At 47.0% G+C, this 16,197-nt stretch overlaps 1 protein-coding gene across 2 annotated transcripts; it reads left to right on the plus strand.

Moving 5' to 3' along the window:
* Positions 1-1,160: 1,160 nt before the first annotated feature.
* On the plus strand, positions 1,161-15,838 carry SIX6 (SIX homeobox 6). Of its 2 annotated transcripts, none has more exons than XM_081915461.1 (2): positions 1,161-1,839; positions 14,619-15,838. In XM_081915461.1, the coding sequence occupies exons 1-2, from the start codon at positions 1,268-1,270 to the stop codon at positions 14,794-14,796; spliced, it is 750 nt and encodes a 249-aa protein (XP_081771587.1). In that variant the 5' UTR covers positions 1,161-1,267; the 3' UTR covers positions 14,797-15,838. The 2 variants fall into 2 exon arrangements, with proteins under 2 accessions (XP_081771587.1, XP_081771588.1); XM_081915462.1 differs by having other exon boundaries at positions 1,161-1,780.
* The last annotated feature ends 359 nt before the right edge of the window (positions 15,839-16,197 follow it).

Raw genomic sequence — 16,197 nt, forward strand, 5'->3', positions numbered from 1 at the left:
GGGTGGTGTTTTTTCTCAGGAGGGTAGTAGGAGATGGGTGATTGACTCATTGAGTATGGTAAACCTGTTGACGCTACTGGACATTTTTATTTATTTAAAAAGAGACGCATTTTCCTGTAATGAGATACTTCGGAGTGGGGTCGCGGTGCTTTCCCTTTCCAGATCAGATGCTGAATGAGTTGGTTTTATTTCGGATTATATTTGGGAAAGTTGAGTGGCACAGTTACCATTCCCTTTTCCTCGAGAAAACCACACCGCTTCGCCATCTCAGGCAGCGCCCGGTTGCGCCTGCGCCCTCTATCTGAATACAGCGCAAATCTCTTGCAAAGAAACACTCTCCCCATCTCCACCCTCCAGTTCTCCCTGCTAGCGAAGGGCCAGTGCAGTGACTGGGCGCTGTCGACCGCGGGGAGGTGCTGAAAGGAAGAAAGGGAGAAGCGGGGAAAGGGCGGAGGACGCCCACCCTCCTTCTCCAAGCGCGCTCGGAGCTGCTGCGCTGGCAGGATTTCGCTCTTTGATTGGCAGAGGCTTGGCAGTGATGGGCAGGCGGCCTGCCATGGAAACCGAGGGGGCAGCCAATCTGGCGAGGCCAACAGCAGCAAATCAGAAGCTGGAAGGGAGACCGAGGGTGCGGTGTGTGCATGGGGGGGAGACGGTGGTGGAGGAAGCGGGGGGCTTTCCCCTGTTTCCCCTCCCTCGCCCTCCCTCCTCCATTCACGCACAGGTCCCTCCCTCTTGCCAACTTGAGGCAGCCGCCGGAGCGCGGCGCAGTCTTTCTCCCAGCGCCCTAGCGCAGCGCGCGCGCGCGGCGGCCGCTGCTGCTGCTGCGAAAGGTTAGCCAAGCGAGCGCCTGAAGCGCGCAAAAAGAGGAGGAGGAGGGGACGGGAAGGGTAAGAGAGAGAGAGATGATTTTTACCCCTTATCTGGAGGGCTGAAGAGAGAGAGAGAGCGAGCGCTGGCTTTCTGAACCCAGGAGAAAAGCGAAGAAGCGTGGCTTCTGCCCAAACCAGCGCCGCTGTTTGGAGAGGCGAGGCTCTGGGAGTCGCTTCCGACGCGTGGAAGAGTCGCTGCAACCCTGCAGCCCCATAACTAAGGGACGAGGCGCCTGGACCCGCGGTAGAGGCAGCCCAGCCCGAGGCGCGGAGAAGAGGCGCCTCGATTCGGCGTTCCCCGCGGATTGCGCGCAAGAGGTGACCCGGAGGAAGCGTGGTCGCCAGCAGCCCAGCCATCCCTCTCGCCTGCCCTGGCCCCCTCGCCGGCCGCCTCCATGTTCCAGCTGCCCATCCTCAACTTCAGCCCTCAGCAAGTGGCCGGGGTGTGCGAGACCCTGGAGGAGAGCGGCGACGTGGAGCGCCTGGGGCGCTTCCTGTGGTCGTTGCCGGTGGCGCCGGCGGCTTGCGAGGCTCTCAACCGCAACGAGTCGGTGCTGCGCGCGCGCGCCATCGTGGCCTTCCACGCCGGCAACTACCGCGAGCTGTACCACATCCTGGAGAACCACAAGTTCCCCAAGGAGTCGCACGCCAAGCTGCAGGCGCTGTGGCTCGAGGCCCACTACCAGGAGGCCGAGAAGCTGCGCGGCCGCCCGCTGGGGCCGGTGGACAAGTACCGCGTGCGCAAGAAGTTCCCGCTGCCGCGCACCATCTGGGACGGCGAGCAGAAGACGCACTGCTTCAAGGAGCGCACGCGGCACCTGCTGCGAGAGTGGTACCTGCAGGACCCTTACCCAAACCCCAGCAAAAAGCGAGAGCTGGCCCAAGCCACCGGACTCACCCCCACGCAGGTGGGCAACTGGTTCAAAAACCGCAGGCAAAGGGACAGGGCCGCCGCCGCCAAGAACAGGTCGGTAGCGCACGGCGGGGATGGACCGAGGAGGAGGAGGAGGAGGAAGATCTCGGGGGAGGGTGGCTGGTGGGATGGCGACCGCGCCGCTATAGATACACTCATACCCTTCCTAGACTCTTGCGCGCACTCACGAGTTCTCCAAACACAGATACGAAGATTGAGATCCAGTTGCGCTGCTGGCACTGTAGGAAAAAGAGATGGCCCTCTTATTCCGCTCCCCTCGCCTGGCGATTTCTCCTTCTTGTGCCCCCACGTCCTCACTCCATTTTATTGGGTTAGTTGTTCCATGCCCAGGGGCCTCAAAGCGGACCAGCGCCCGCTTGGAATCCCCTTTGCAGCGACCGTCTCCGCTTCCAAATAGCGGGGAGGCGAGGGTGCGAATCCTGCTGCTCCCGTTCCCCGGCCCGCGTCAGATTCACTCGGTTAGCTTCGTTTGCTGTCTTTGGGTATTAGCTTTTAGGACCGAATCGAGATAGAAGCTGCTAACGTAGGCAGGAGGAGGATACTCAGGCGAAAATTCATGTTCAGGTTGCCAGAATAGGACCCGTTAAACTGAAAGCACTGCACAATAATCCCCTCCCCCCCTTTTAAGTAAGTTGAATTGGATCTGAATTCGTAGGGGGGAATCCGGGAAGCCGTTCGTGTGTATCTGCTCCGTTGAAACAGATTGGGGGTTTTAAACTTCGCCTTAAGGTGCCTGAAGACCGCATATGTAAAATGTGCTTAGAATCTCCCTATTCCACGGCCGCCTTTGGAGCAACCTCATCCTCCCAATTCAGTCCAAAGAGCAAGGACTTTGGAGGAAATTTGCAGTACAGTTTTATGCACCTTTACTCAGAAGTAAGTCATACTGAGTTCAGTGAGGCTTGCTCTCTAGATACAGCGTTTAGGGTTGTACTTTCCCCTGCTCGAATTTCCCACAGAGTGGGATTGTGGGAGGAGACAAGTAAGAATGTGAGCTTCTTTTGTCCACCCGGATCCTAAACCCGGAGCTGGGAAATGAATTGCAAAACAAGTATTAAATTACCAATTTAGCATCAAGCCACATTGATATCAGCAGGGCGGGCTGCTATTTAAAAACCAGATTTCATGTAACCGATTTCCAGATGAGCAGCCTTGATCGCCTTTTGCAGAATAAGCAACGCCGCAGCATTGTGGGACCTCCAAGAAAAAACTAATTAATTGTGGCATAAGCTTCCTAGAGCAACAGTCCACTTCATCAGACGCACAAAGCATTATCCTGAGTTGCTGGTACATAGTTGGGTGGGGGGTTGTAAAAAAAAAACTTGAGGTCAGGGAGATATGAGATGCAGAAATGTCATTTTACTTCCAAGTAAGTATGTTGAGGATCAGCCGGGCAATTACATCTGCTTACTTTTCTGCAGCGTCCCTGTATCTGTAAAGGTGTACTGCTGTTGAGACTGTTGCATTCTGCAGTTTAATTAATGTATGGGACATCTTTTTGGAAATTAATTTATGAAACATCTTTTTGGGAGGGAAGGAAACTAGGCAGGTTTGGAGAACTGCAAAATGATTCTTCAAAGAATTAACATTAAAGTAGGAAAGAAAGCAGGTACATAACATAGGATATAGTTTTTTTTCTATTTTAAAATCTATTTTTTACTATTGTTATCTCCTCTAACAATTTATCTACAATTAAAGTTTTGGCTTTCATTTTTCTTTTAATTTCCTTTGACTATCCAGCACATCATCTCTGCTTGACTAAAGGAAAAATGCATTGCCTGTATGTATGAATGCATAGGTAGAGACCAGCTGATGGGTTTAAAATAAGCATATCTTAAAATACAATATCTATTTCAGTACCGGGGGTTATCATTTAATACCATTATGCCATGCTTGCTGATACCCATCTATACAGATGGATATTTCTAATACTGTTAATGCTATCTGGTGCATAACCTCGTTAATGGCTCATTTAAAACAAGCATTTCCGTGGATCAAGCTGATTGCTCGCCAGTCCTAAATGCACAAGAAGTCCCCTTTAACTCGAAAGAAGATATCCCCAAGTGTACATGGACACGGGACCACACTTAAATGATTTTTTTAAAAAAATGGCTTACTTTGAGTAATGAGTTTCGAATCAGTCTCTGAATGCAATCAACCACGAGCAAGCACTTTTAATTTAAAACCAGGAGCAACTCGGGAGCAAAGTGTTTGAGCAAAATACTTCCCCTGTTGAGAAGTATGTGGTATGGCTATGCCATTCTCCTTTTAAGCAGCTGTCCGTTCGTCCATCCATTTTCTAAATCCAATTTGTAAAAGGACATAGACACACTGCTGTGTTTCAGTGCAAAGACACAACAGCAGTAAATGCCCGTATTCAACTGCAGCAAGACCCACTTCCAACAGAATTCAACACGATGGTATCTTGAAAGATATGGTTCTTAAAGCCTCTTTAACATGGCAGTAGGCAGCGGGATTGAACCTGTCAAATATTCAGTTGTGATTCATGCATATTTTAAGGTGCATGCCATTCCTAGGAAATTCACATCAGCTTCCCTTCACCATTATCCTTTATCCCTCTCTAGGGTTACGGTTTGGATACAGCCCATAATTTTAAAAAGATGCTCAATGTTGCCATTTAAGCGTAGCACTTTTACTTAGCCAAACAGGGAGCTGGTTTAAGGACTGCATGGGGAGCTTGACGTTAGGAATAAATAGGGAAAGTAAAAAGAAGCAGCCTAGCTTAGAATGGGAAAGGATTTCTGATGACAATTAGGTGCACTAATTAGCACGAATGACCTATATTTTGCAGGAGGCGTGTTTACGATTCCATTGTGCCAAAGTGCTTGAATGTAAACCACGGACTTCAGTAGGATTCTTTCGGCTTAAATCCAATAGGATTCTTTCGGCTTAAGTCTGCGAATCCGACTAACAGAACAATCCCATACAGGCTTACCTAGGAGTAAATCCTGTGCTGCGGGACTGATTTCTGCGTAAACATAGATAGGCTTCCATCTTACAAAGTTTAAATGTGAGGGCGATGCACACCAATGTATAAACAACTTGCAAAGAGAGAGACAGAAAGACAGAGAGGGGGGAAATTGCTGGGGACAAGCTGTTTTTGCGATCCAGTCGAAGTATATATTCTTGAATCTATTCCTCAGTTACAGCCAATGAAGAAGAGAGTTTTGCAACATGCATGCAGCTATAATCCCCATGCATGTTTACTTGGAAGCAAATCTTTCTGAGCTCAGGTGCACACGGGATTGCAGCTGTAAAGAGATTCTTAAATTCAGGCAGTCCCACAAAAGCCGATGCAGCAAAACTGGAAATTAAAGGACTTTTATTTCAAGTGGGTTGCGGCTTCTTCAACTGAGAGAAAGGCTACAAGAGAAAAAGCAGAACATTTAGCAGACTGTGTTTAAAAACGGCCCTGCTGTTTGTTTTTAAAAAGCATTTTCCAAATCTACTCTGGATTGCTCAGAGCTAAAATTGGTTCTAATCTTAACATCCTTGAAAGCTTTGTCAGAAAATACTCTTCTTTGTTCTGTATTTTTGTGGAGGTGTCATTTTTAAACAGTATTGACTCTTTATTTCATAAATGTTTATAAAATAAGGGCGGAGCAATAGCACACACAAGAAAATATCATATTACAAAAACAAAATTTAAAACCCGGTGTACTTGGGAGTGGATGTTCCATTTATACAATAAGTACAAAGAATGAATCCAGTGAAAAACACACTGTTTTTGGTTCTAAACTATCCATGGTGGAAATCAGTTTGTAGGACATTCCTTAAATTACTGGAGAGGAGCTGATTCCAATCCGTAGTACAATCTGCAGAAACTGCATTTCCTCCCCATTGTAGTGGAAGTGAGGTTAAATTTATTGGAACTGGCGGCGGCGGCGGGGGGGGGGGAGAGAAACAATGTTTTGAAACACTTGTGGGGACCACAGCCGCCTCAAATAAGTGATCCAAGATATATTTCTGCTAAAAGTTGCTTGAAAGCAGGTCTGTTTAAAATTACTATTACGCACTATAGTTTGCAGAAATAGAAACTGCTGCTTCGATGCCAAATTCTTGGATCGTCACCCATTAATGTATTTGTCTTAGGTTTGGTAGCTAAAAGGAGCCGTTTCTATAGACGAGGCTTAACCCTCGGTGCTTAGATTAACAGAGTTCTTCGGTTCTTTGTTCTAAGAGATGTAGTCAGCCTTAAAAATGAGCCTGGCTACATAAAGAGGTGAAGAGATGATGATGATGATGATGATGATGATGATGATAGAATAACAACACTAATAACAGTAAAATAGCATATATCAAGAAGTTGCAATATTTCACAGATGTATTTTATTTCAGCTCTGTAACACCCATGTTTGCCCGAGGCAGGTTTAATTTTAAAAACGTGATTTTCAGAAAAAGAGAGGAGGGGAAAACAATACAATCTTAAATTATGTTCCTAGATGTTATTCTGTAGGATGTGTTTCACATCTGCTTCAAAGTATTTCTATCTTGAACTGGTCTTCCATGCCGATTCTACCCAGAGAGTGACTATTGTTAACTGGGTCCATGTGCTAGGTGTGTGTGCCTTTGCTTTTTTATATTAAAAAAGCTGTATGTGTGATGACTTCATCCATGTCGATAATACTACAGCATCTATTGTGAGGCAGAACAAAACAAAAAACCACTAAAAATCTTCTCAAAATACATTGATTTTGCCTTTTTTGCTGCTCTACTTTGAACGATACATTGCTCTTTTTGTACTTTTTGCAGACATGTTCAAGGTAGAACTACAAAAAAGCATTATGTGTTGAGAACATTTGTTGTGGACTTCTGTTGTGTCTGACAATGACTGCTCTAGCAGACCCTTTGAACATCACTCAACCCTGCAACCCTTCCCTACTGAAAATTTCAAAAACTGAAATGAATCCATATATATATATATATATATATATATATATATATATATATATATATGCTTTCGTAGATTTTCACGGGTACAGGAATGCAGGTTTTGGTGTCCTCGGGTGTCTTCCCGTGTAAAAGTTGGGGTGTCTGGGCGACGTTTCGACGAGGTCAAAGAAGATGACGAGTGAGACCTCGTCGAAACGTCGCCCAGACACCCCAACTTTTACACGGGAAGACACCCGAGGACACCAAAACCTGCATATATATATATATATATATATATATGTTAAAGGCCTTTGATTTATGTTTGAATATCACCTCCAAATTGTATGGGTTATTACACAAATGAAAACAATTACTCCCAATGAAAACAAAATGGGGGCCAAATAAAATGTAATTTACAAGGTCTGGGTGTTGGCGGTATCATATAACATAGCATTGCAAGAAAAATAACAGTAGAAATAATCGCATTTACAGAATCTGAAATAATCTGAGAAATGCATTCTTGAAAAGAAACTTCATCCAGAATATTACGGATATATATTAATGTTGATAATAATACAATTTGGAATTAGGGAAATATAATTTAAATGCACAAATGGCTAAATTAAAACTGCATGAGTGGATCAGTTGGCAAGAGTTTTAAAACCTTGCAGTGGCTGCAAATGTAGGCGTGGTGAATTAACAAAGTTCGCAGAATGAGGAAGAGTCAGAACTGGTTCCAGTTGACCTGTCACACCCCCTAGCCCCTAAAGCAGGACAAATACTCCCTTGAGCTATACCAATGTGTTTCTCAAACTTCCCGCATTCAGGAGGAATTTCCACCCTGATCTGTCTGCTGAGGAATCTGTGTGCAATTGTCAGTGAACCCCTGGCCATTGCAGAAAGATCATGGCACGAGGGACGCCCATCCCCTGTGCAAAGTGACCGACTGTTGCAGAAGGCACACAACCCTTTTCTTTGGCTGTGCATTAAAGGGAGGAATTGGTAATGCTCTTTCAGGAAAGCTTAGAATTGTAGAATTGCAAGGGACGCGTGGGGGGGGGGGAGTCATCTAGTCCAACCCCCTGCCGATGCAGGAATCAACTGGCTTGTCTGTCGTTCCTGAACCTTCACTGAGGACCTCTGACAAATTTCCAGAGTGTCTTAGGGTTCCCTAGGGAGATGGTTTGAAACCCGTGGAACCCTGCACCAAAGTTAAGGTAAAGGTAAAGGGACCCCTGACCATTAGGTACAGTTGTGACCGACTCTGGGGTTGCGGCGCTCATCTCGCTTTATTGGCCGAGGGAGCCGGCGTACAGCTTCCGGGTCATGTGGCCAGCATGACTAAAGCCACTTCTGGCGAACCAGAGCAGCACACGGAAACGGTGTTTACCTTCCCGCCGGAGTGGTACCTATTTATCTACTTGCACTTTGACGTGCTTTCGAACAGCTAGGTTGACAGGAGCTGGGACCGAGCAATGGGACCTCACCCCATCACGGGGATTCGAACCGCCGACCTTCTGATCGGCAGGTCCTAGGCTCTGTGATTTAACCCACAGCGCCACCCACATCCCTGCACCAAAGTTACGCTGAAGTTATTTGTACATGCATGTGAAGTCATTCTATGACTGGCCATTTTAAATTGTGGAAGGGGCCTTGGCTAGGATAGCTGATGGGGAAGTGTAAGACACTGGCTACTGCAGCTTCAGATTAGGTGGTTAACAAGTGGATAAGATGGATGGAGTTGGGAGCCAATAGGACCTAGCTGAATTTGGCAAACATGGCTGTAACAGAAAACAGTGCTTAGGAGCCTTGAAGCTGATATGATGCTGATAATAATAATAATAATAATTTTATTTATATCCCACCCTCCCCAGCCAAAGCCGGGCTCAGAGCGGCTAACAACAATAAAAATAACACAGTTTACATAAAATCATAATCATTTAATTGAAATACATTCTGAAATCAATTCATTCCAAAATCAATTCAGAATCAAATTCATGGCAACCATTGGGCTAGAGTTCTGTGAGGATTACCAAAGGAGGGGGTCAGACTGTGCCCTGGCCAAAGGCCTTTTGGAACAGCTCTGTCTTGCAGGCCCCGCGGAAAGATGTCAAGTCCCGCAGGGCCCTAGTCTCTTGTAACAGAGCGTTCCACCAGATTGGGGCCACAGCCGAAAAAGCCCTGCTGATAGGGCCAATTTTGGGCATACTCATTTCTTTATACCTCTATAATCTCTGATTGAAGCAGGTTCATGAAGAAACACAATAATAATAATATTATTATAATTTATTATTTATACCCCACCCATCTGGCTGGGCTTCCCCAGCCACTCTGGGTGGCTTCCAAAAAAATATTAAAATACCGTAATACATCAAACATTAAAAGCTTCTCTATACAGGGCTGCCTTCAGATGTCTTCTAAAGTTTGTGTAATTCTTTATCTCCTTGACATCTGAAGGGAGGGTGTTCAACAGGGAGGGTGCCACCACCGAGAAGGCACTCTGCCTGGTTCCCTGTAACCTCACTTCTCGTAGGGAGGGAACCACCAGAAGGCCCTCGGCGCTGGACCTCAGTGTCCAGGCAGAACGATGGGGGTGGAGATGCTTCTTCAGATATACTGGACCGAGGCCGTTTAGGGCTTTAAAGGTCAGCACCAACACTTTGAATTGTGCTCAGAAATCCAAAGGAAGGCAAATATTTAGGGCAGGGTTGGCTAGTCTGTGGCCCTTCATATATTCCCAGACTCCTGTCACCCCCTGCCAATGGTCAGGGATGATGGGACTTGTAGTCCAATAACACCTGGAGGGCATAAGGTTCCCCCACCATAAAGGAAAGACAGAGTGATTTCTGAGGAGGCAAAATGTGTCTTACACTGTTAGTTGTAAGGATTTTTTTTTAAATTTCCTTTGCAGTAGCTGAGTAGGTGAACAGGAAAATTACATCTTTAAGTAAGCTTTTGCCTTCTCTCACCTTCCAATGAATGACAAAGGGTACAGATTCCAAGATAAGCTTTTGTCCTTTGGGGAAATAGCATGCATTGAAATAATAGGGAACAGAGTGGCTTGGTTAAAGTGACATGGTTAAAGTGAAAGTCTTTTTTTAAGCGGGTGGGGTGGGGTGCGGGGATATGGTCACATCATTGTTGTGTACCTTTCTGAAACTCTATGGCCAAGCCACCCCACTGGGAATACGAAAGGCAGTACTTCTTTATGCAGTGCATAATTAATCTGTGGAACTCATTGACACAAGGCACAGAGTATATGCTTTAAAAGAGCATTAGACAAATTCATGGAGGGTAGGTGTATCATTTGTTATTGATCATACAGTAATGCTATGATTAGAGTGGCTGGGGAAACCCAGCCAGATGGGCAGGGTATAATAATAATAATAATAATAATGATGATAATGATGATGTCAAGGTCTAAATGATGTAGAAATCTGAAATACTGCTTCCCTCCCTATAAACCCACTCATTTATTAACATCAACATAGCAAGTCATCTTGGTATAATTATTATTATTAAAATTTGTATACCGCCCTATGCCCGCAGATCTCAAGTTAAAATCACAATATAAAAAACATAAAATGCATAATAAAAACAAAAACAAGAGCAACCCAATAACCCCCCACCTCCACAACACATTTTTAAAGGGTATTGGATGTCAATCAACCAAAGGCCTGGTCAAAGAGGAACATTTTTGCCAGATATGTAATGAAGGCTCTGGCCAAACCTCCCTGGGGAGAGCATCCCACAAATGGGGAGCCACTGCAGAAAAGGCCTCATTGGAAGTTCCACTGCCCACAGAAGTTTGAGTGGTGGTGCTCTGGGAGAGAGCATTCTCTGCAGCAGCTCCTAAGTTGTGGAATTTCCTCCCCACAATTGCACTCAGGTCCCGATTGTAAGCTTTGTTGGCCATCGGGAGAACAGAATGTTGGACTAGAAGGGCCTTTGTCCTGGTCCAGCTATTTCTGTGTTCTTGTGGCTCATTAAAATGATTTATTAGTTCTTAAGTCTGCCTGGGCTTTTGTGAAATCAGAGAACCACTCTCCCTGTATGGATATGAGACCCCCACACCCTGCAATGTGCTGAGAGCAGCTGGGAAGTCCTAGTTCATGGGTAGGCAAACTAAGGCCCAGGGGCCGGATCTGGCCCAATCGCCTTCTAAATCTGGCCTGAGGACGGTCTGGGACTCAGCATGTTTTACATGAGTAGAATGTGTGCTTTTATTTAAAATGCATCTCTGGGTTATTTGTGGGGCATAGGAATTCATTCATTCTTATTTTTTTCAAAATACAGTCCGGCCCCCCACAAGGGCTGAGGGACAGTGAACCAGCCCCTTGCTGGAAAGGTTTGCTGACCCCTGTCCTCGTTCACCGAGAGCCAGTGTGGTGTAGTGGTTAAGAGCGGTAGACTCATAATCTGGTGAACTGGGTTCGCTTCCCCGCTCCTCCACATGCAGCTGCTGGGTGACCTTGGGCCAGTCACACTTCTCTGAAGTCTCTCAGCCCCACTCACCTCACAGAGTGTTTGTTGTGGGGGAGGAAGGGAAAGGAGATTGTTAGCCACTTTGAGACTCCGTTGGGTAGTGATAAAGCGGGATATCAAATCCAAACTCCTCCTCCTCCTCTTCTTCATTGCCCTCTCCATGCAGGCATGGAGAAGCATGGTGTCTGATGATGCAAACACGACTGCTATGGTGTGTGTTTTTGGCTAACAGAAACAGAATAGCTAAGAGCTGGAGAAGTGATAGGTTGCAATTCCTGAGACAGTGGCAGAGCATATGATTGTGTTTCCACCTTTTGATAAGACGAAGAGGACTGTAGAGTTAGTAAAGGTAAAGGTAAAGGCACCCCTGCCCGTACGGGCCAGTCTTGACAGACTCTGGGGTTGTGCGCCCATCTCACTTAAGAGGCCAGGGGCCAGCGCTGTCCGAAGACACTTCCGGGTCACGTGGCCAGCGTGACATCGCTGCTCTGGCGAGCCAGAGCCGCACACGGAAACGCCGTTTACCTTCCCGCTGGTAAGCGGTCCCTATTTATCTACTTGCACCCGGAGGTGCTTTCGAACTGCTAGGTTGGCAGGCGCTGGGACCGAGCAGCGGGAGCGCACCCCGCCGCAGGGATTCGAACCACCGACCTTTCGATCGGCAAGTCCTAGGCGCTGAGGCTTTAACCCACAGCGCCACCTGCGTCCCTTGTAGGGTTAGTACAGGGGTGCAAACAACATTAGAAGAGCCTAGTGGTGTATCCAGTCCACCATCCTGTTCTCACAGTAGCCTATCAGATGCCTCTGGGAAGCCCACCAACAAGACCATAGTGCAACAGTGCAATACAGCCTGGACACTGAGATCCAGCTCCGAGGCCCTTCTGGCGGTTCCCTCACTGCGAGAAGTGAGGTTACAGGGAACCAGGCAGAGGGCCTTCTCAGTGGTGGCTCCTGCCCTGTGGAACACCCTCCCATCCAATGTCAAGGGAAAAAACAGCTATCTGACTTTCAGAAGACATCTGAAGGCAGCCCTGTTAGGGAAGTTTTTGATGTTTTATTGTGTTTTTAATATTCTGTTGGGATGCGGGTGGCGCTGTGGTGTAAACCACTGAGCCTTAGGCTTGCCGATTGGAAGGTTGGCGATTCGAATCCCTGCAACGGGGTGAGCTCCCGTTGCTCGGTCCCTGCTCCCACCAACCTAGCAGTTCGAAAGCACATCAAAGTGCAAGTAGATAAATAGGTGCCGCTCTGGCAGGAAGGTAAATGGTGTTTCCGTGTGCTGCTCTGGTTTGCCAGAAGCGGCTTAGTCATGCTGGCCAAATGACCCGGAAGCTGTATGCCAGCTCCCTCGGCCAGTAAAGCGAGATGAGCGCCGCAAACCCAGAGTTGTTCACGACTGGACTTAACTGTCAGGGGTCTTTTACCTGTACCTTTAATATCCTGTTGGAAGCCGCCCAGAGTGGCTAGGGAAACCCAGCCAGATGAGCGGGGTATAAATAAATCATTATTATTATTACTATTACTACTGCTACTATTTAGTTTAGAGGCATACTGCGTCCAGCAGTGAACACAGAACAGAGGCATCAAGACATTGGTAGCATTATTAGAGGAGATTACATATTTTAAAGCCATAAAAGTTAGTGAACATCACTGCCACTTTGTGCAGTGCAGATTCCATAGTTTAACTGCGCTGTGTGGAGAATCCCTTTCTTTTTTCTGTCCTGAATCTTCTAGCATTCACCTTCATTGGACTTCTCGGTTTTTATGAAATGCCATGCATAAATTTTATACACTTCTTGCCTTTTACTGGGCTTTTCTCTAATCTGAGAAGTCCCAAATGTTGCACTCTTTCCCAATAGGCAAGTTGTCCCATCCCCTCGATCCCGTTACCCTTTCCAGCTCTGCAATGGGGGTGCCAACCTGAATAAAATATTGGGGTGCCAGGTAAGCCCTGCCCCACATAAATCGATCACATGACATGACACATGCACAACATTTGAATGGCAATGTCCATTAACTTTGGGGGGCCCAGTCTCCTCAAATATTTTATGGGGGGGGGGCAAAGGGACATCAGCCCCTAGGAGCCGTCTCCTCCGCTCTGCAATTACTTTTTTGAGATGAAGTGACCAAAACTCTAAATAAATAAATAATATTTATACCCCACCCATCTGGGCGGGTTTCCCCAGCTACTCTGGGCAGCTTACAGCATATTTAAAACTTAATAAAACATCAAACATTAAAAACTTCCTGATACAAGGCTGCCTTCAGATGTCTTCTAAAAGTTGTGTAGTTCTTTATCTTCTTGACATCTGATGGGAGGGCATTCTACAGGGAGGGCACCACTACTGAGAAGGCCTTCTGTCTGGTTCCCTTCACTTCTTCCAGTGAGGGAACCAGCGGAAGACCCTCGCAGCTGGATCTCAGCGTCCGGGCAGAAGGATGGGGGTGGAGACGCTCCTTCAGGTATACTGGACCCAGGCTGTTTAGGGCTTTAAAGCTCAGCACCAACACTTTGGTTTGTGCTTTGAAACGTACCGTTTTCCAAATGCAGCCACACCACAGATTTGTAGAGGAAAGTATAAGCTGTATAGGCAGGTGAGACCTTGGGCTGCTCCAGGTGTGAAGAAGTATAATGAGTGAGCACAAAGGGAAAGAGGTGTGTTCATCTCTGCCAAAGAGACAGGGGTTCTCATTAATATGGTCTGCTAGGGGTATGCGTGTGTGTTTTTAATGCTATAGTCTATTGCAATCATTTAATTAAAAAAAAACATTGTGTCATTGTTTTACTTATGGCTGTATTTTGACAATAATAACAAACATAATGGATTGTGTCCCGTGTTAACCCGACTCAGAGTAGATCCACTGCAAATAATGAACTTATGTCCATTGTGTTCAGTGGATCTGTTCTGAGTAGGATTTAGTTGGGAACATCATCATCATCATCATCACTATCACCATCATCATATAGATTGTGAATCTCCTTGGGATACCTAAATGCAGAAAGCATTATATATCCAATATATCCAAAGCATTATATATCCAAATGTATTACTGCCTTAATAATAATGATAATAATTTTATCATTTATACCCTGCCCAAGCCCATCTGGCTGGATTAAATATGCACCACCAGAAAACAACAACAAATTTAGAAAACAAGTGTGTGGCGCTCACTGGCCGTCCTTAGCCCAAAGGTGGAGGGCCAGCATTGTTCCTCGCCCCTCTAGAAATATGAATGCACATTGCCCGGAAGCAGGAGGCTGCGTCTTGGTGCTGAGGACCCCTGTCTAGGTGGCTCAGGGATGGGCATCGGGGGTGCAGTGGGTGGGCCCGGAGACAGAGGTGGGGGTGTTCCGGAAGGAGGGAGGGGGCAGCCCTTGATTATTTCCGCTGCCTCCCCAAAGTGACGGCTCCCTCTCGCTTCTCCCGCCGCAGGCTCCAGCAGCAAGTTTTGTCGTCGCAAGGCGCAGGGCGGTCGCTGCCGTCGGAGGAGGAGAGCGCCGGAGAACCCCTCCTGGGCGCCGCCGCCAGCCCCGCCGCCAGCCTGTCCAGCAAAGCCGCCGCCTCCTCGGCCATCTCCATCACTTCCAGCGACAGCGAATGTGATCTGTGAGAAGGAAGAAGAGGAGGACAGGAGGAGGAGGAAGGACTGACGGACGGGGCGGTCGGGCGCGCGGGAGAGCCGAGGGCGCAGCAGCAGCAGCGGTGGCACAGCCGCCTCCAGCAAGCACTCCTAGCCAGCCAGTGCCTGTCTGCCTGCCTTGCCCGCCTTCACGGCTTCCTGCGCCGCTTTGCCTTGTCCGCAATCCCGGGCCCGACGGCTGGTGGCGGGCCTGCGGAGCAGCCGGAGTCTCCAAGGACCGTCCAGCCCGTCTGAAAAGCAGGACGCGAAAACGCTCGGAGAGACTCCGCTGACGCTTGTCCTCCCAGCGGCATCTTCGTCGCCTTCCATCCTTCAGCCAGGATCTGCTGTAAAGATGCCTCAAAAGTCACACACACAGGCGGAGAGGGAGAAAGAGAGACGCCAAACCTAGAGGGAGGAGGATAGAAATTGCAGCTCCGTCGCCTGCCGCAAATCCTAATTCCTCCCTCTGGGGATTTCCAGCTGAAAAGTTGCTGGTGGTTGTTTTTCGGAGGTTGTTTGTTTGGTTTGGTTTGTTAGTTCGCTTTTATTTTTAAAAGTTTTTTTTATACATATACATATATATAAATATAAATATAAATATTCTATATAATGTTTATTGACTTATTTAAAGAATTGCTCTGTGGGTAGATTGTTTTATTTGATTATCATAATTGCTATTATTAATTATTATTAATATTATTATTATTATTGTTTGAGGCTTGATGCCTGCGTGCGCTGGTGATTTAATTTCCTTTTTCTCCCCGTGGAGCATGTGCAGCAGGACCAGGGATTGTAGGGGGAGGGGGCGGCCAAATCACAACAAACAGACCAAGAAACGAACAATTCCAGTGTAATAAAATAATAGGTGAGCGAAACTGAGATTCTTTCTTTCCCGTCCTTGACTTAAAACGCTTTTTAAAGCAGGAGAAGAGTTGGAAGCGCTTTGTTTGCATGGATCTGGGGTCTAAACAAGGTCCACAGAGAGCACCTGGGTGTGGATTTAAAAGAAAAGAAGTGAATTTAAAACCAAGCGTGATTTCCAGAAAACCAGAGTCGGCCCATTCTATCCACGCTTATTCATTTTCGTTGGTGCGCAAAAAAGAGAAGGCCCTTTATTGCGCTTGTGGATTCAGCACCAAGGAGGTTTTACGGTCTTGGAGTAAAGCAGTTTTGAGAGACAAACCGAGCCAAAGGAAGGAGGGTGGGGGGAGAGAAGGGAGCGTTTCGGTACAAGAAGACAAAAGTCAGGAAAATCTTTGGGCCTTGGAAGAGAGAACAAGGCAGCAGTCTGTCCTATCCAGACTTAGGAGTAGTTATTTTATTAACTGCATTGCAACGCCGTCCAGTAACCGAAGTTCTCCGAACCAGTTACTCTTTTTTTTTAAAGCA

This window comes from Podarcis melisellensis (assembly GCF_964234715.1).
Source record: "Podarcis melisellensis genome assembly, chromosome: 1".
Classification (NCBI taxonomy): domain Eukaryota; kingdom Metazoa; phylum Chordata; class Lepidosauria; order Squamata; family Lacertidae; genus Podarcis; species Podarcis melisellensis.

Coding starts and splice junctions, on each gene's coding strand:
- SIX6 (XM_081915461.1), top strand. CDS start 1,268: ATGTTCCAGCTGCCCATCCTCAACTTCAGCCCTCAGCAAGTGGCCGGG. Junction 1,840..14,618: donor GCCGCCGCCGCCAAGAACAG/GTCGGTAGCGCA, acceptor CTCCCGCCGCAG/GCTCCAGCAGCAAGTTTTGT.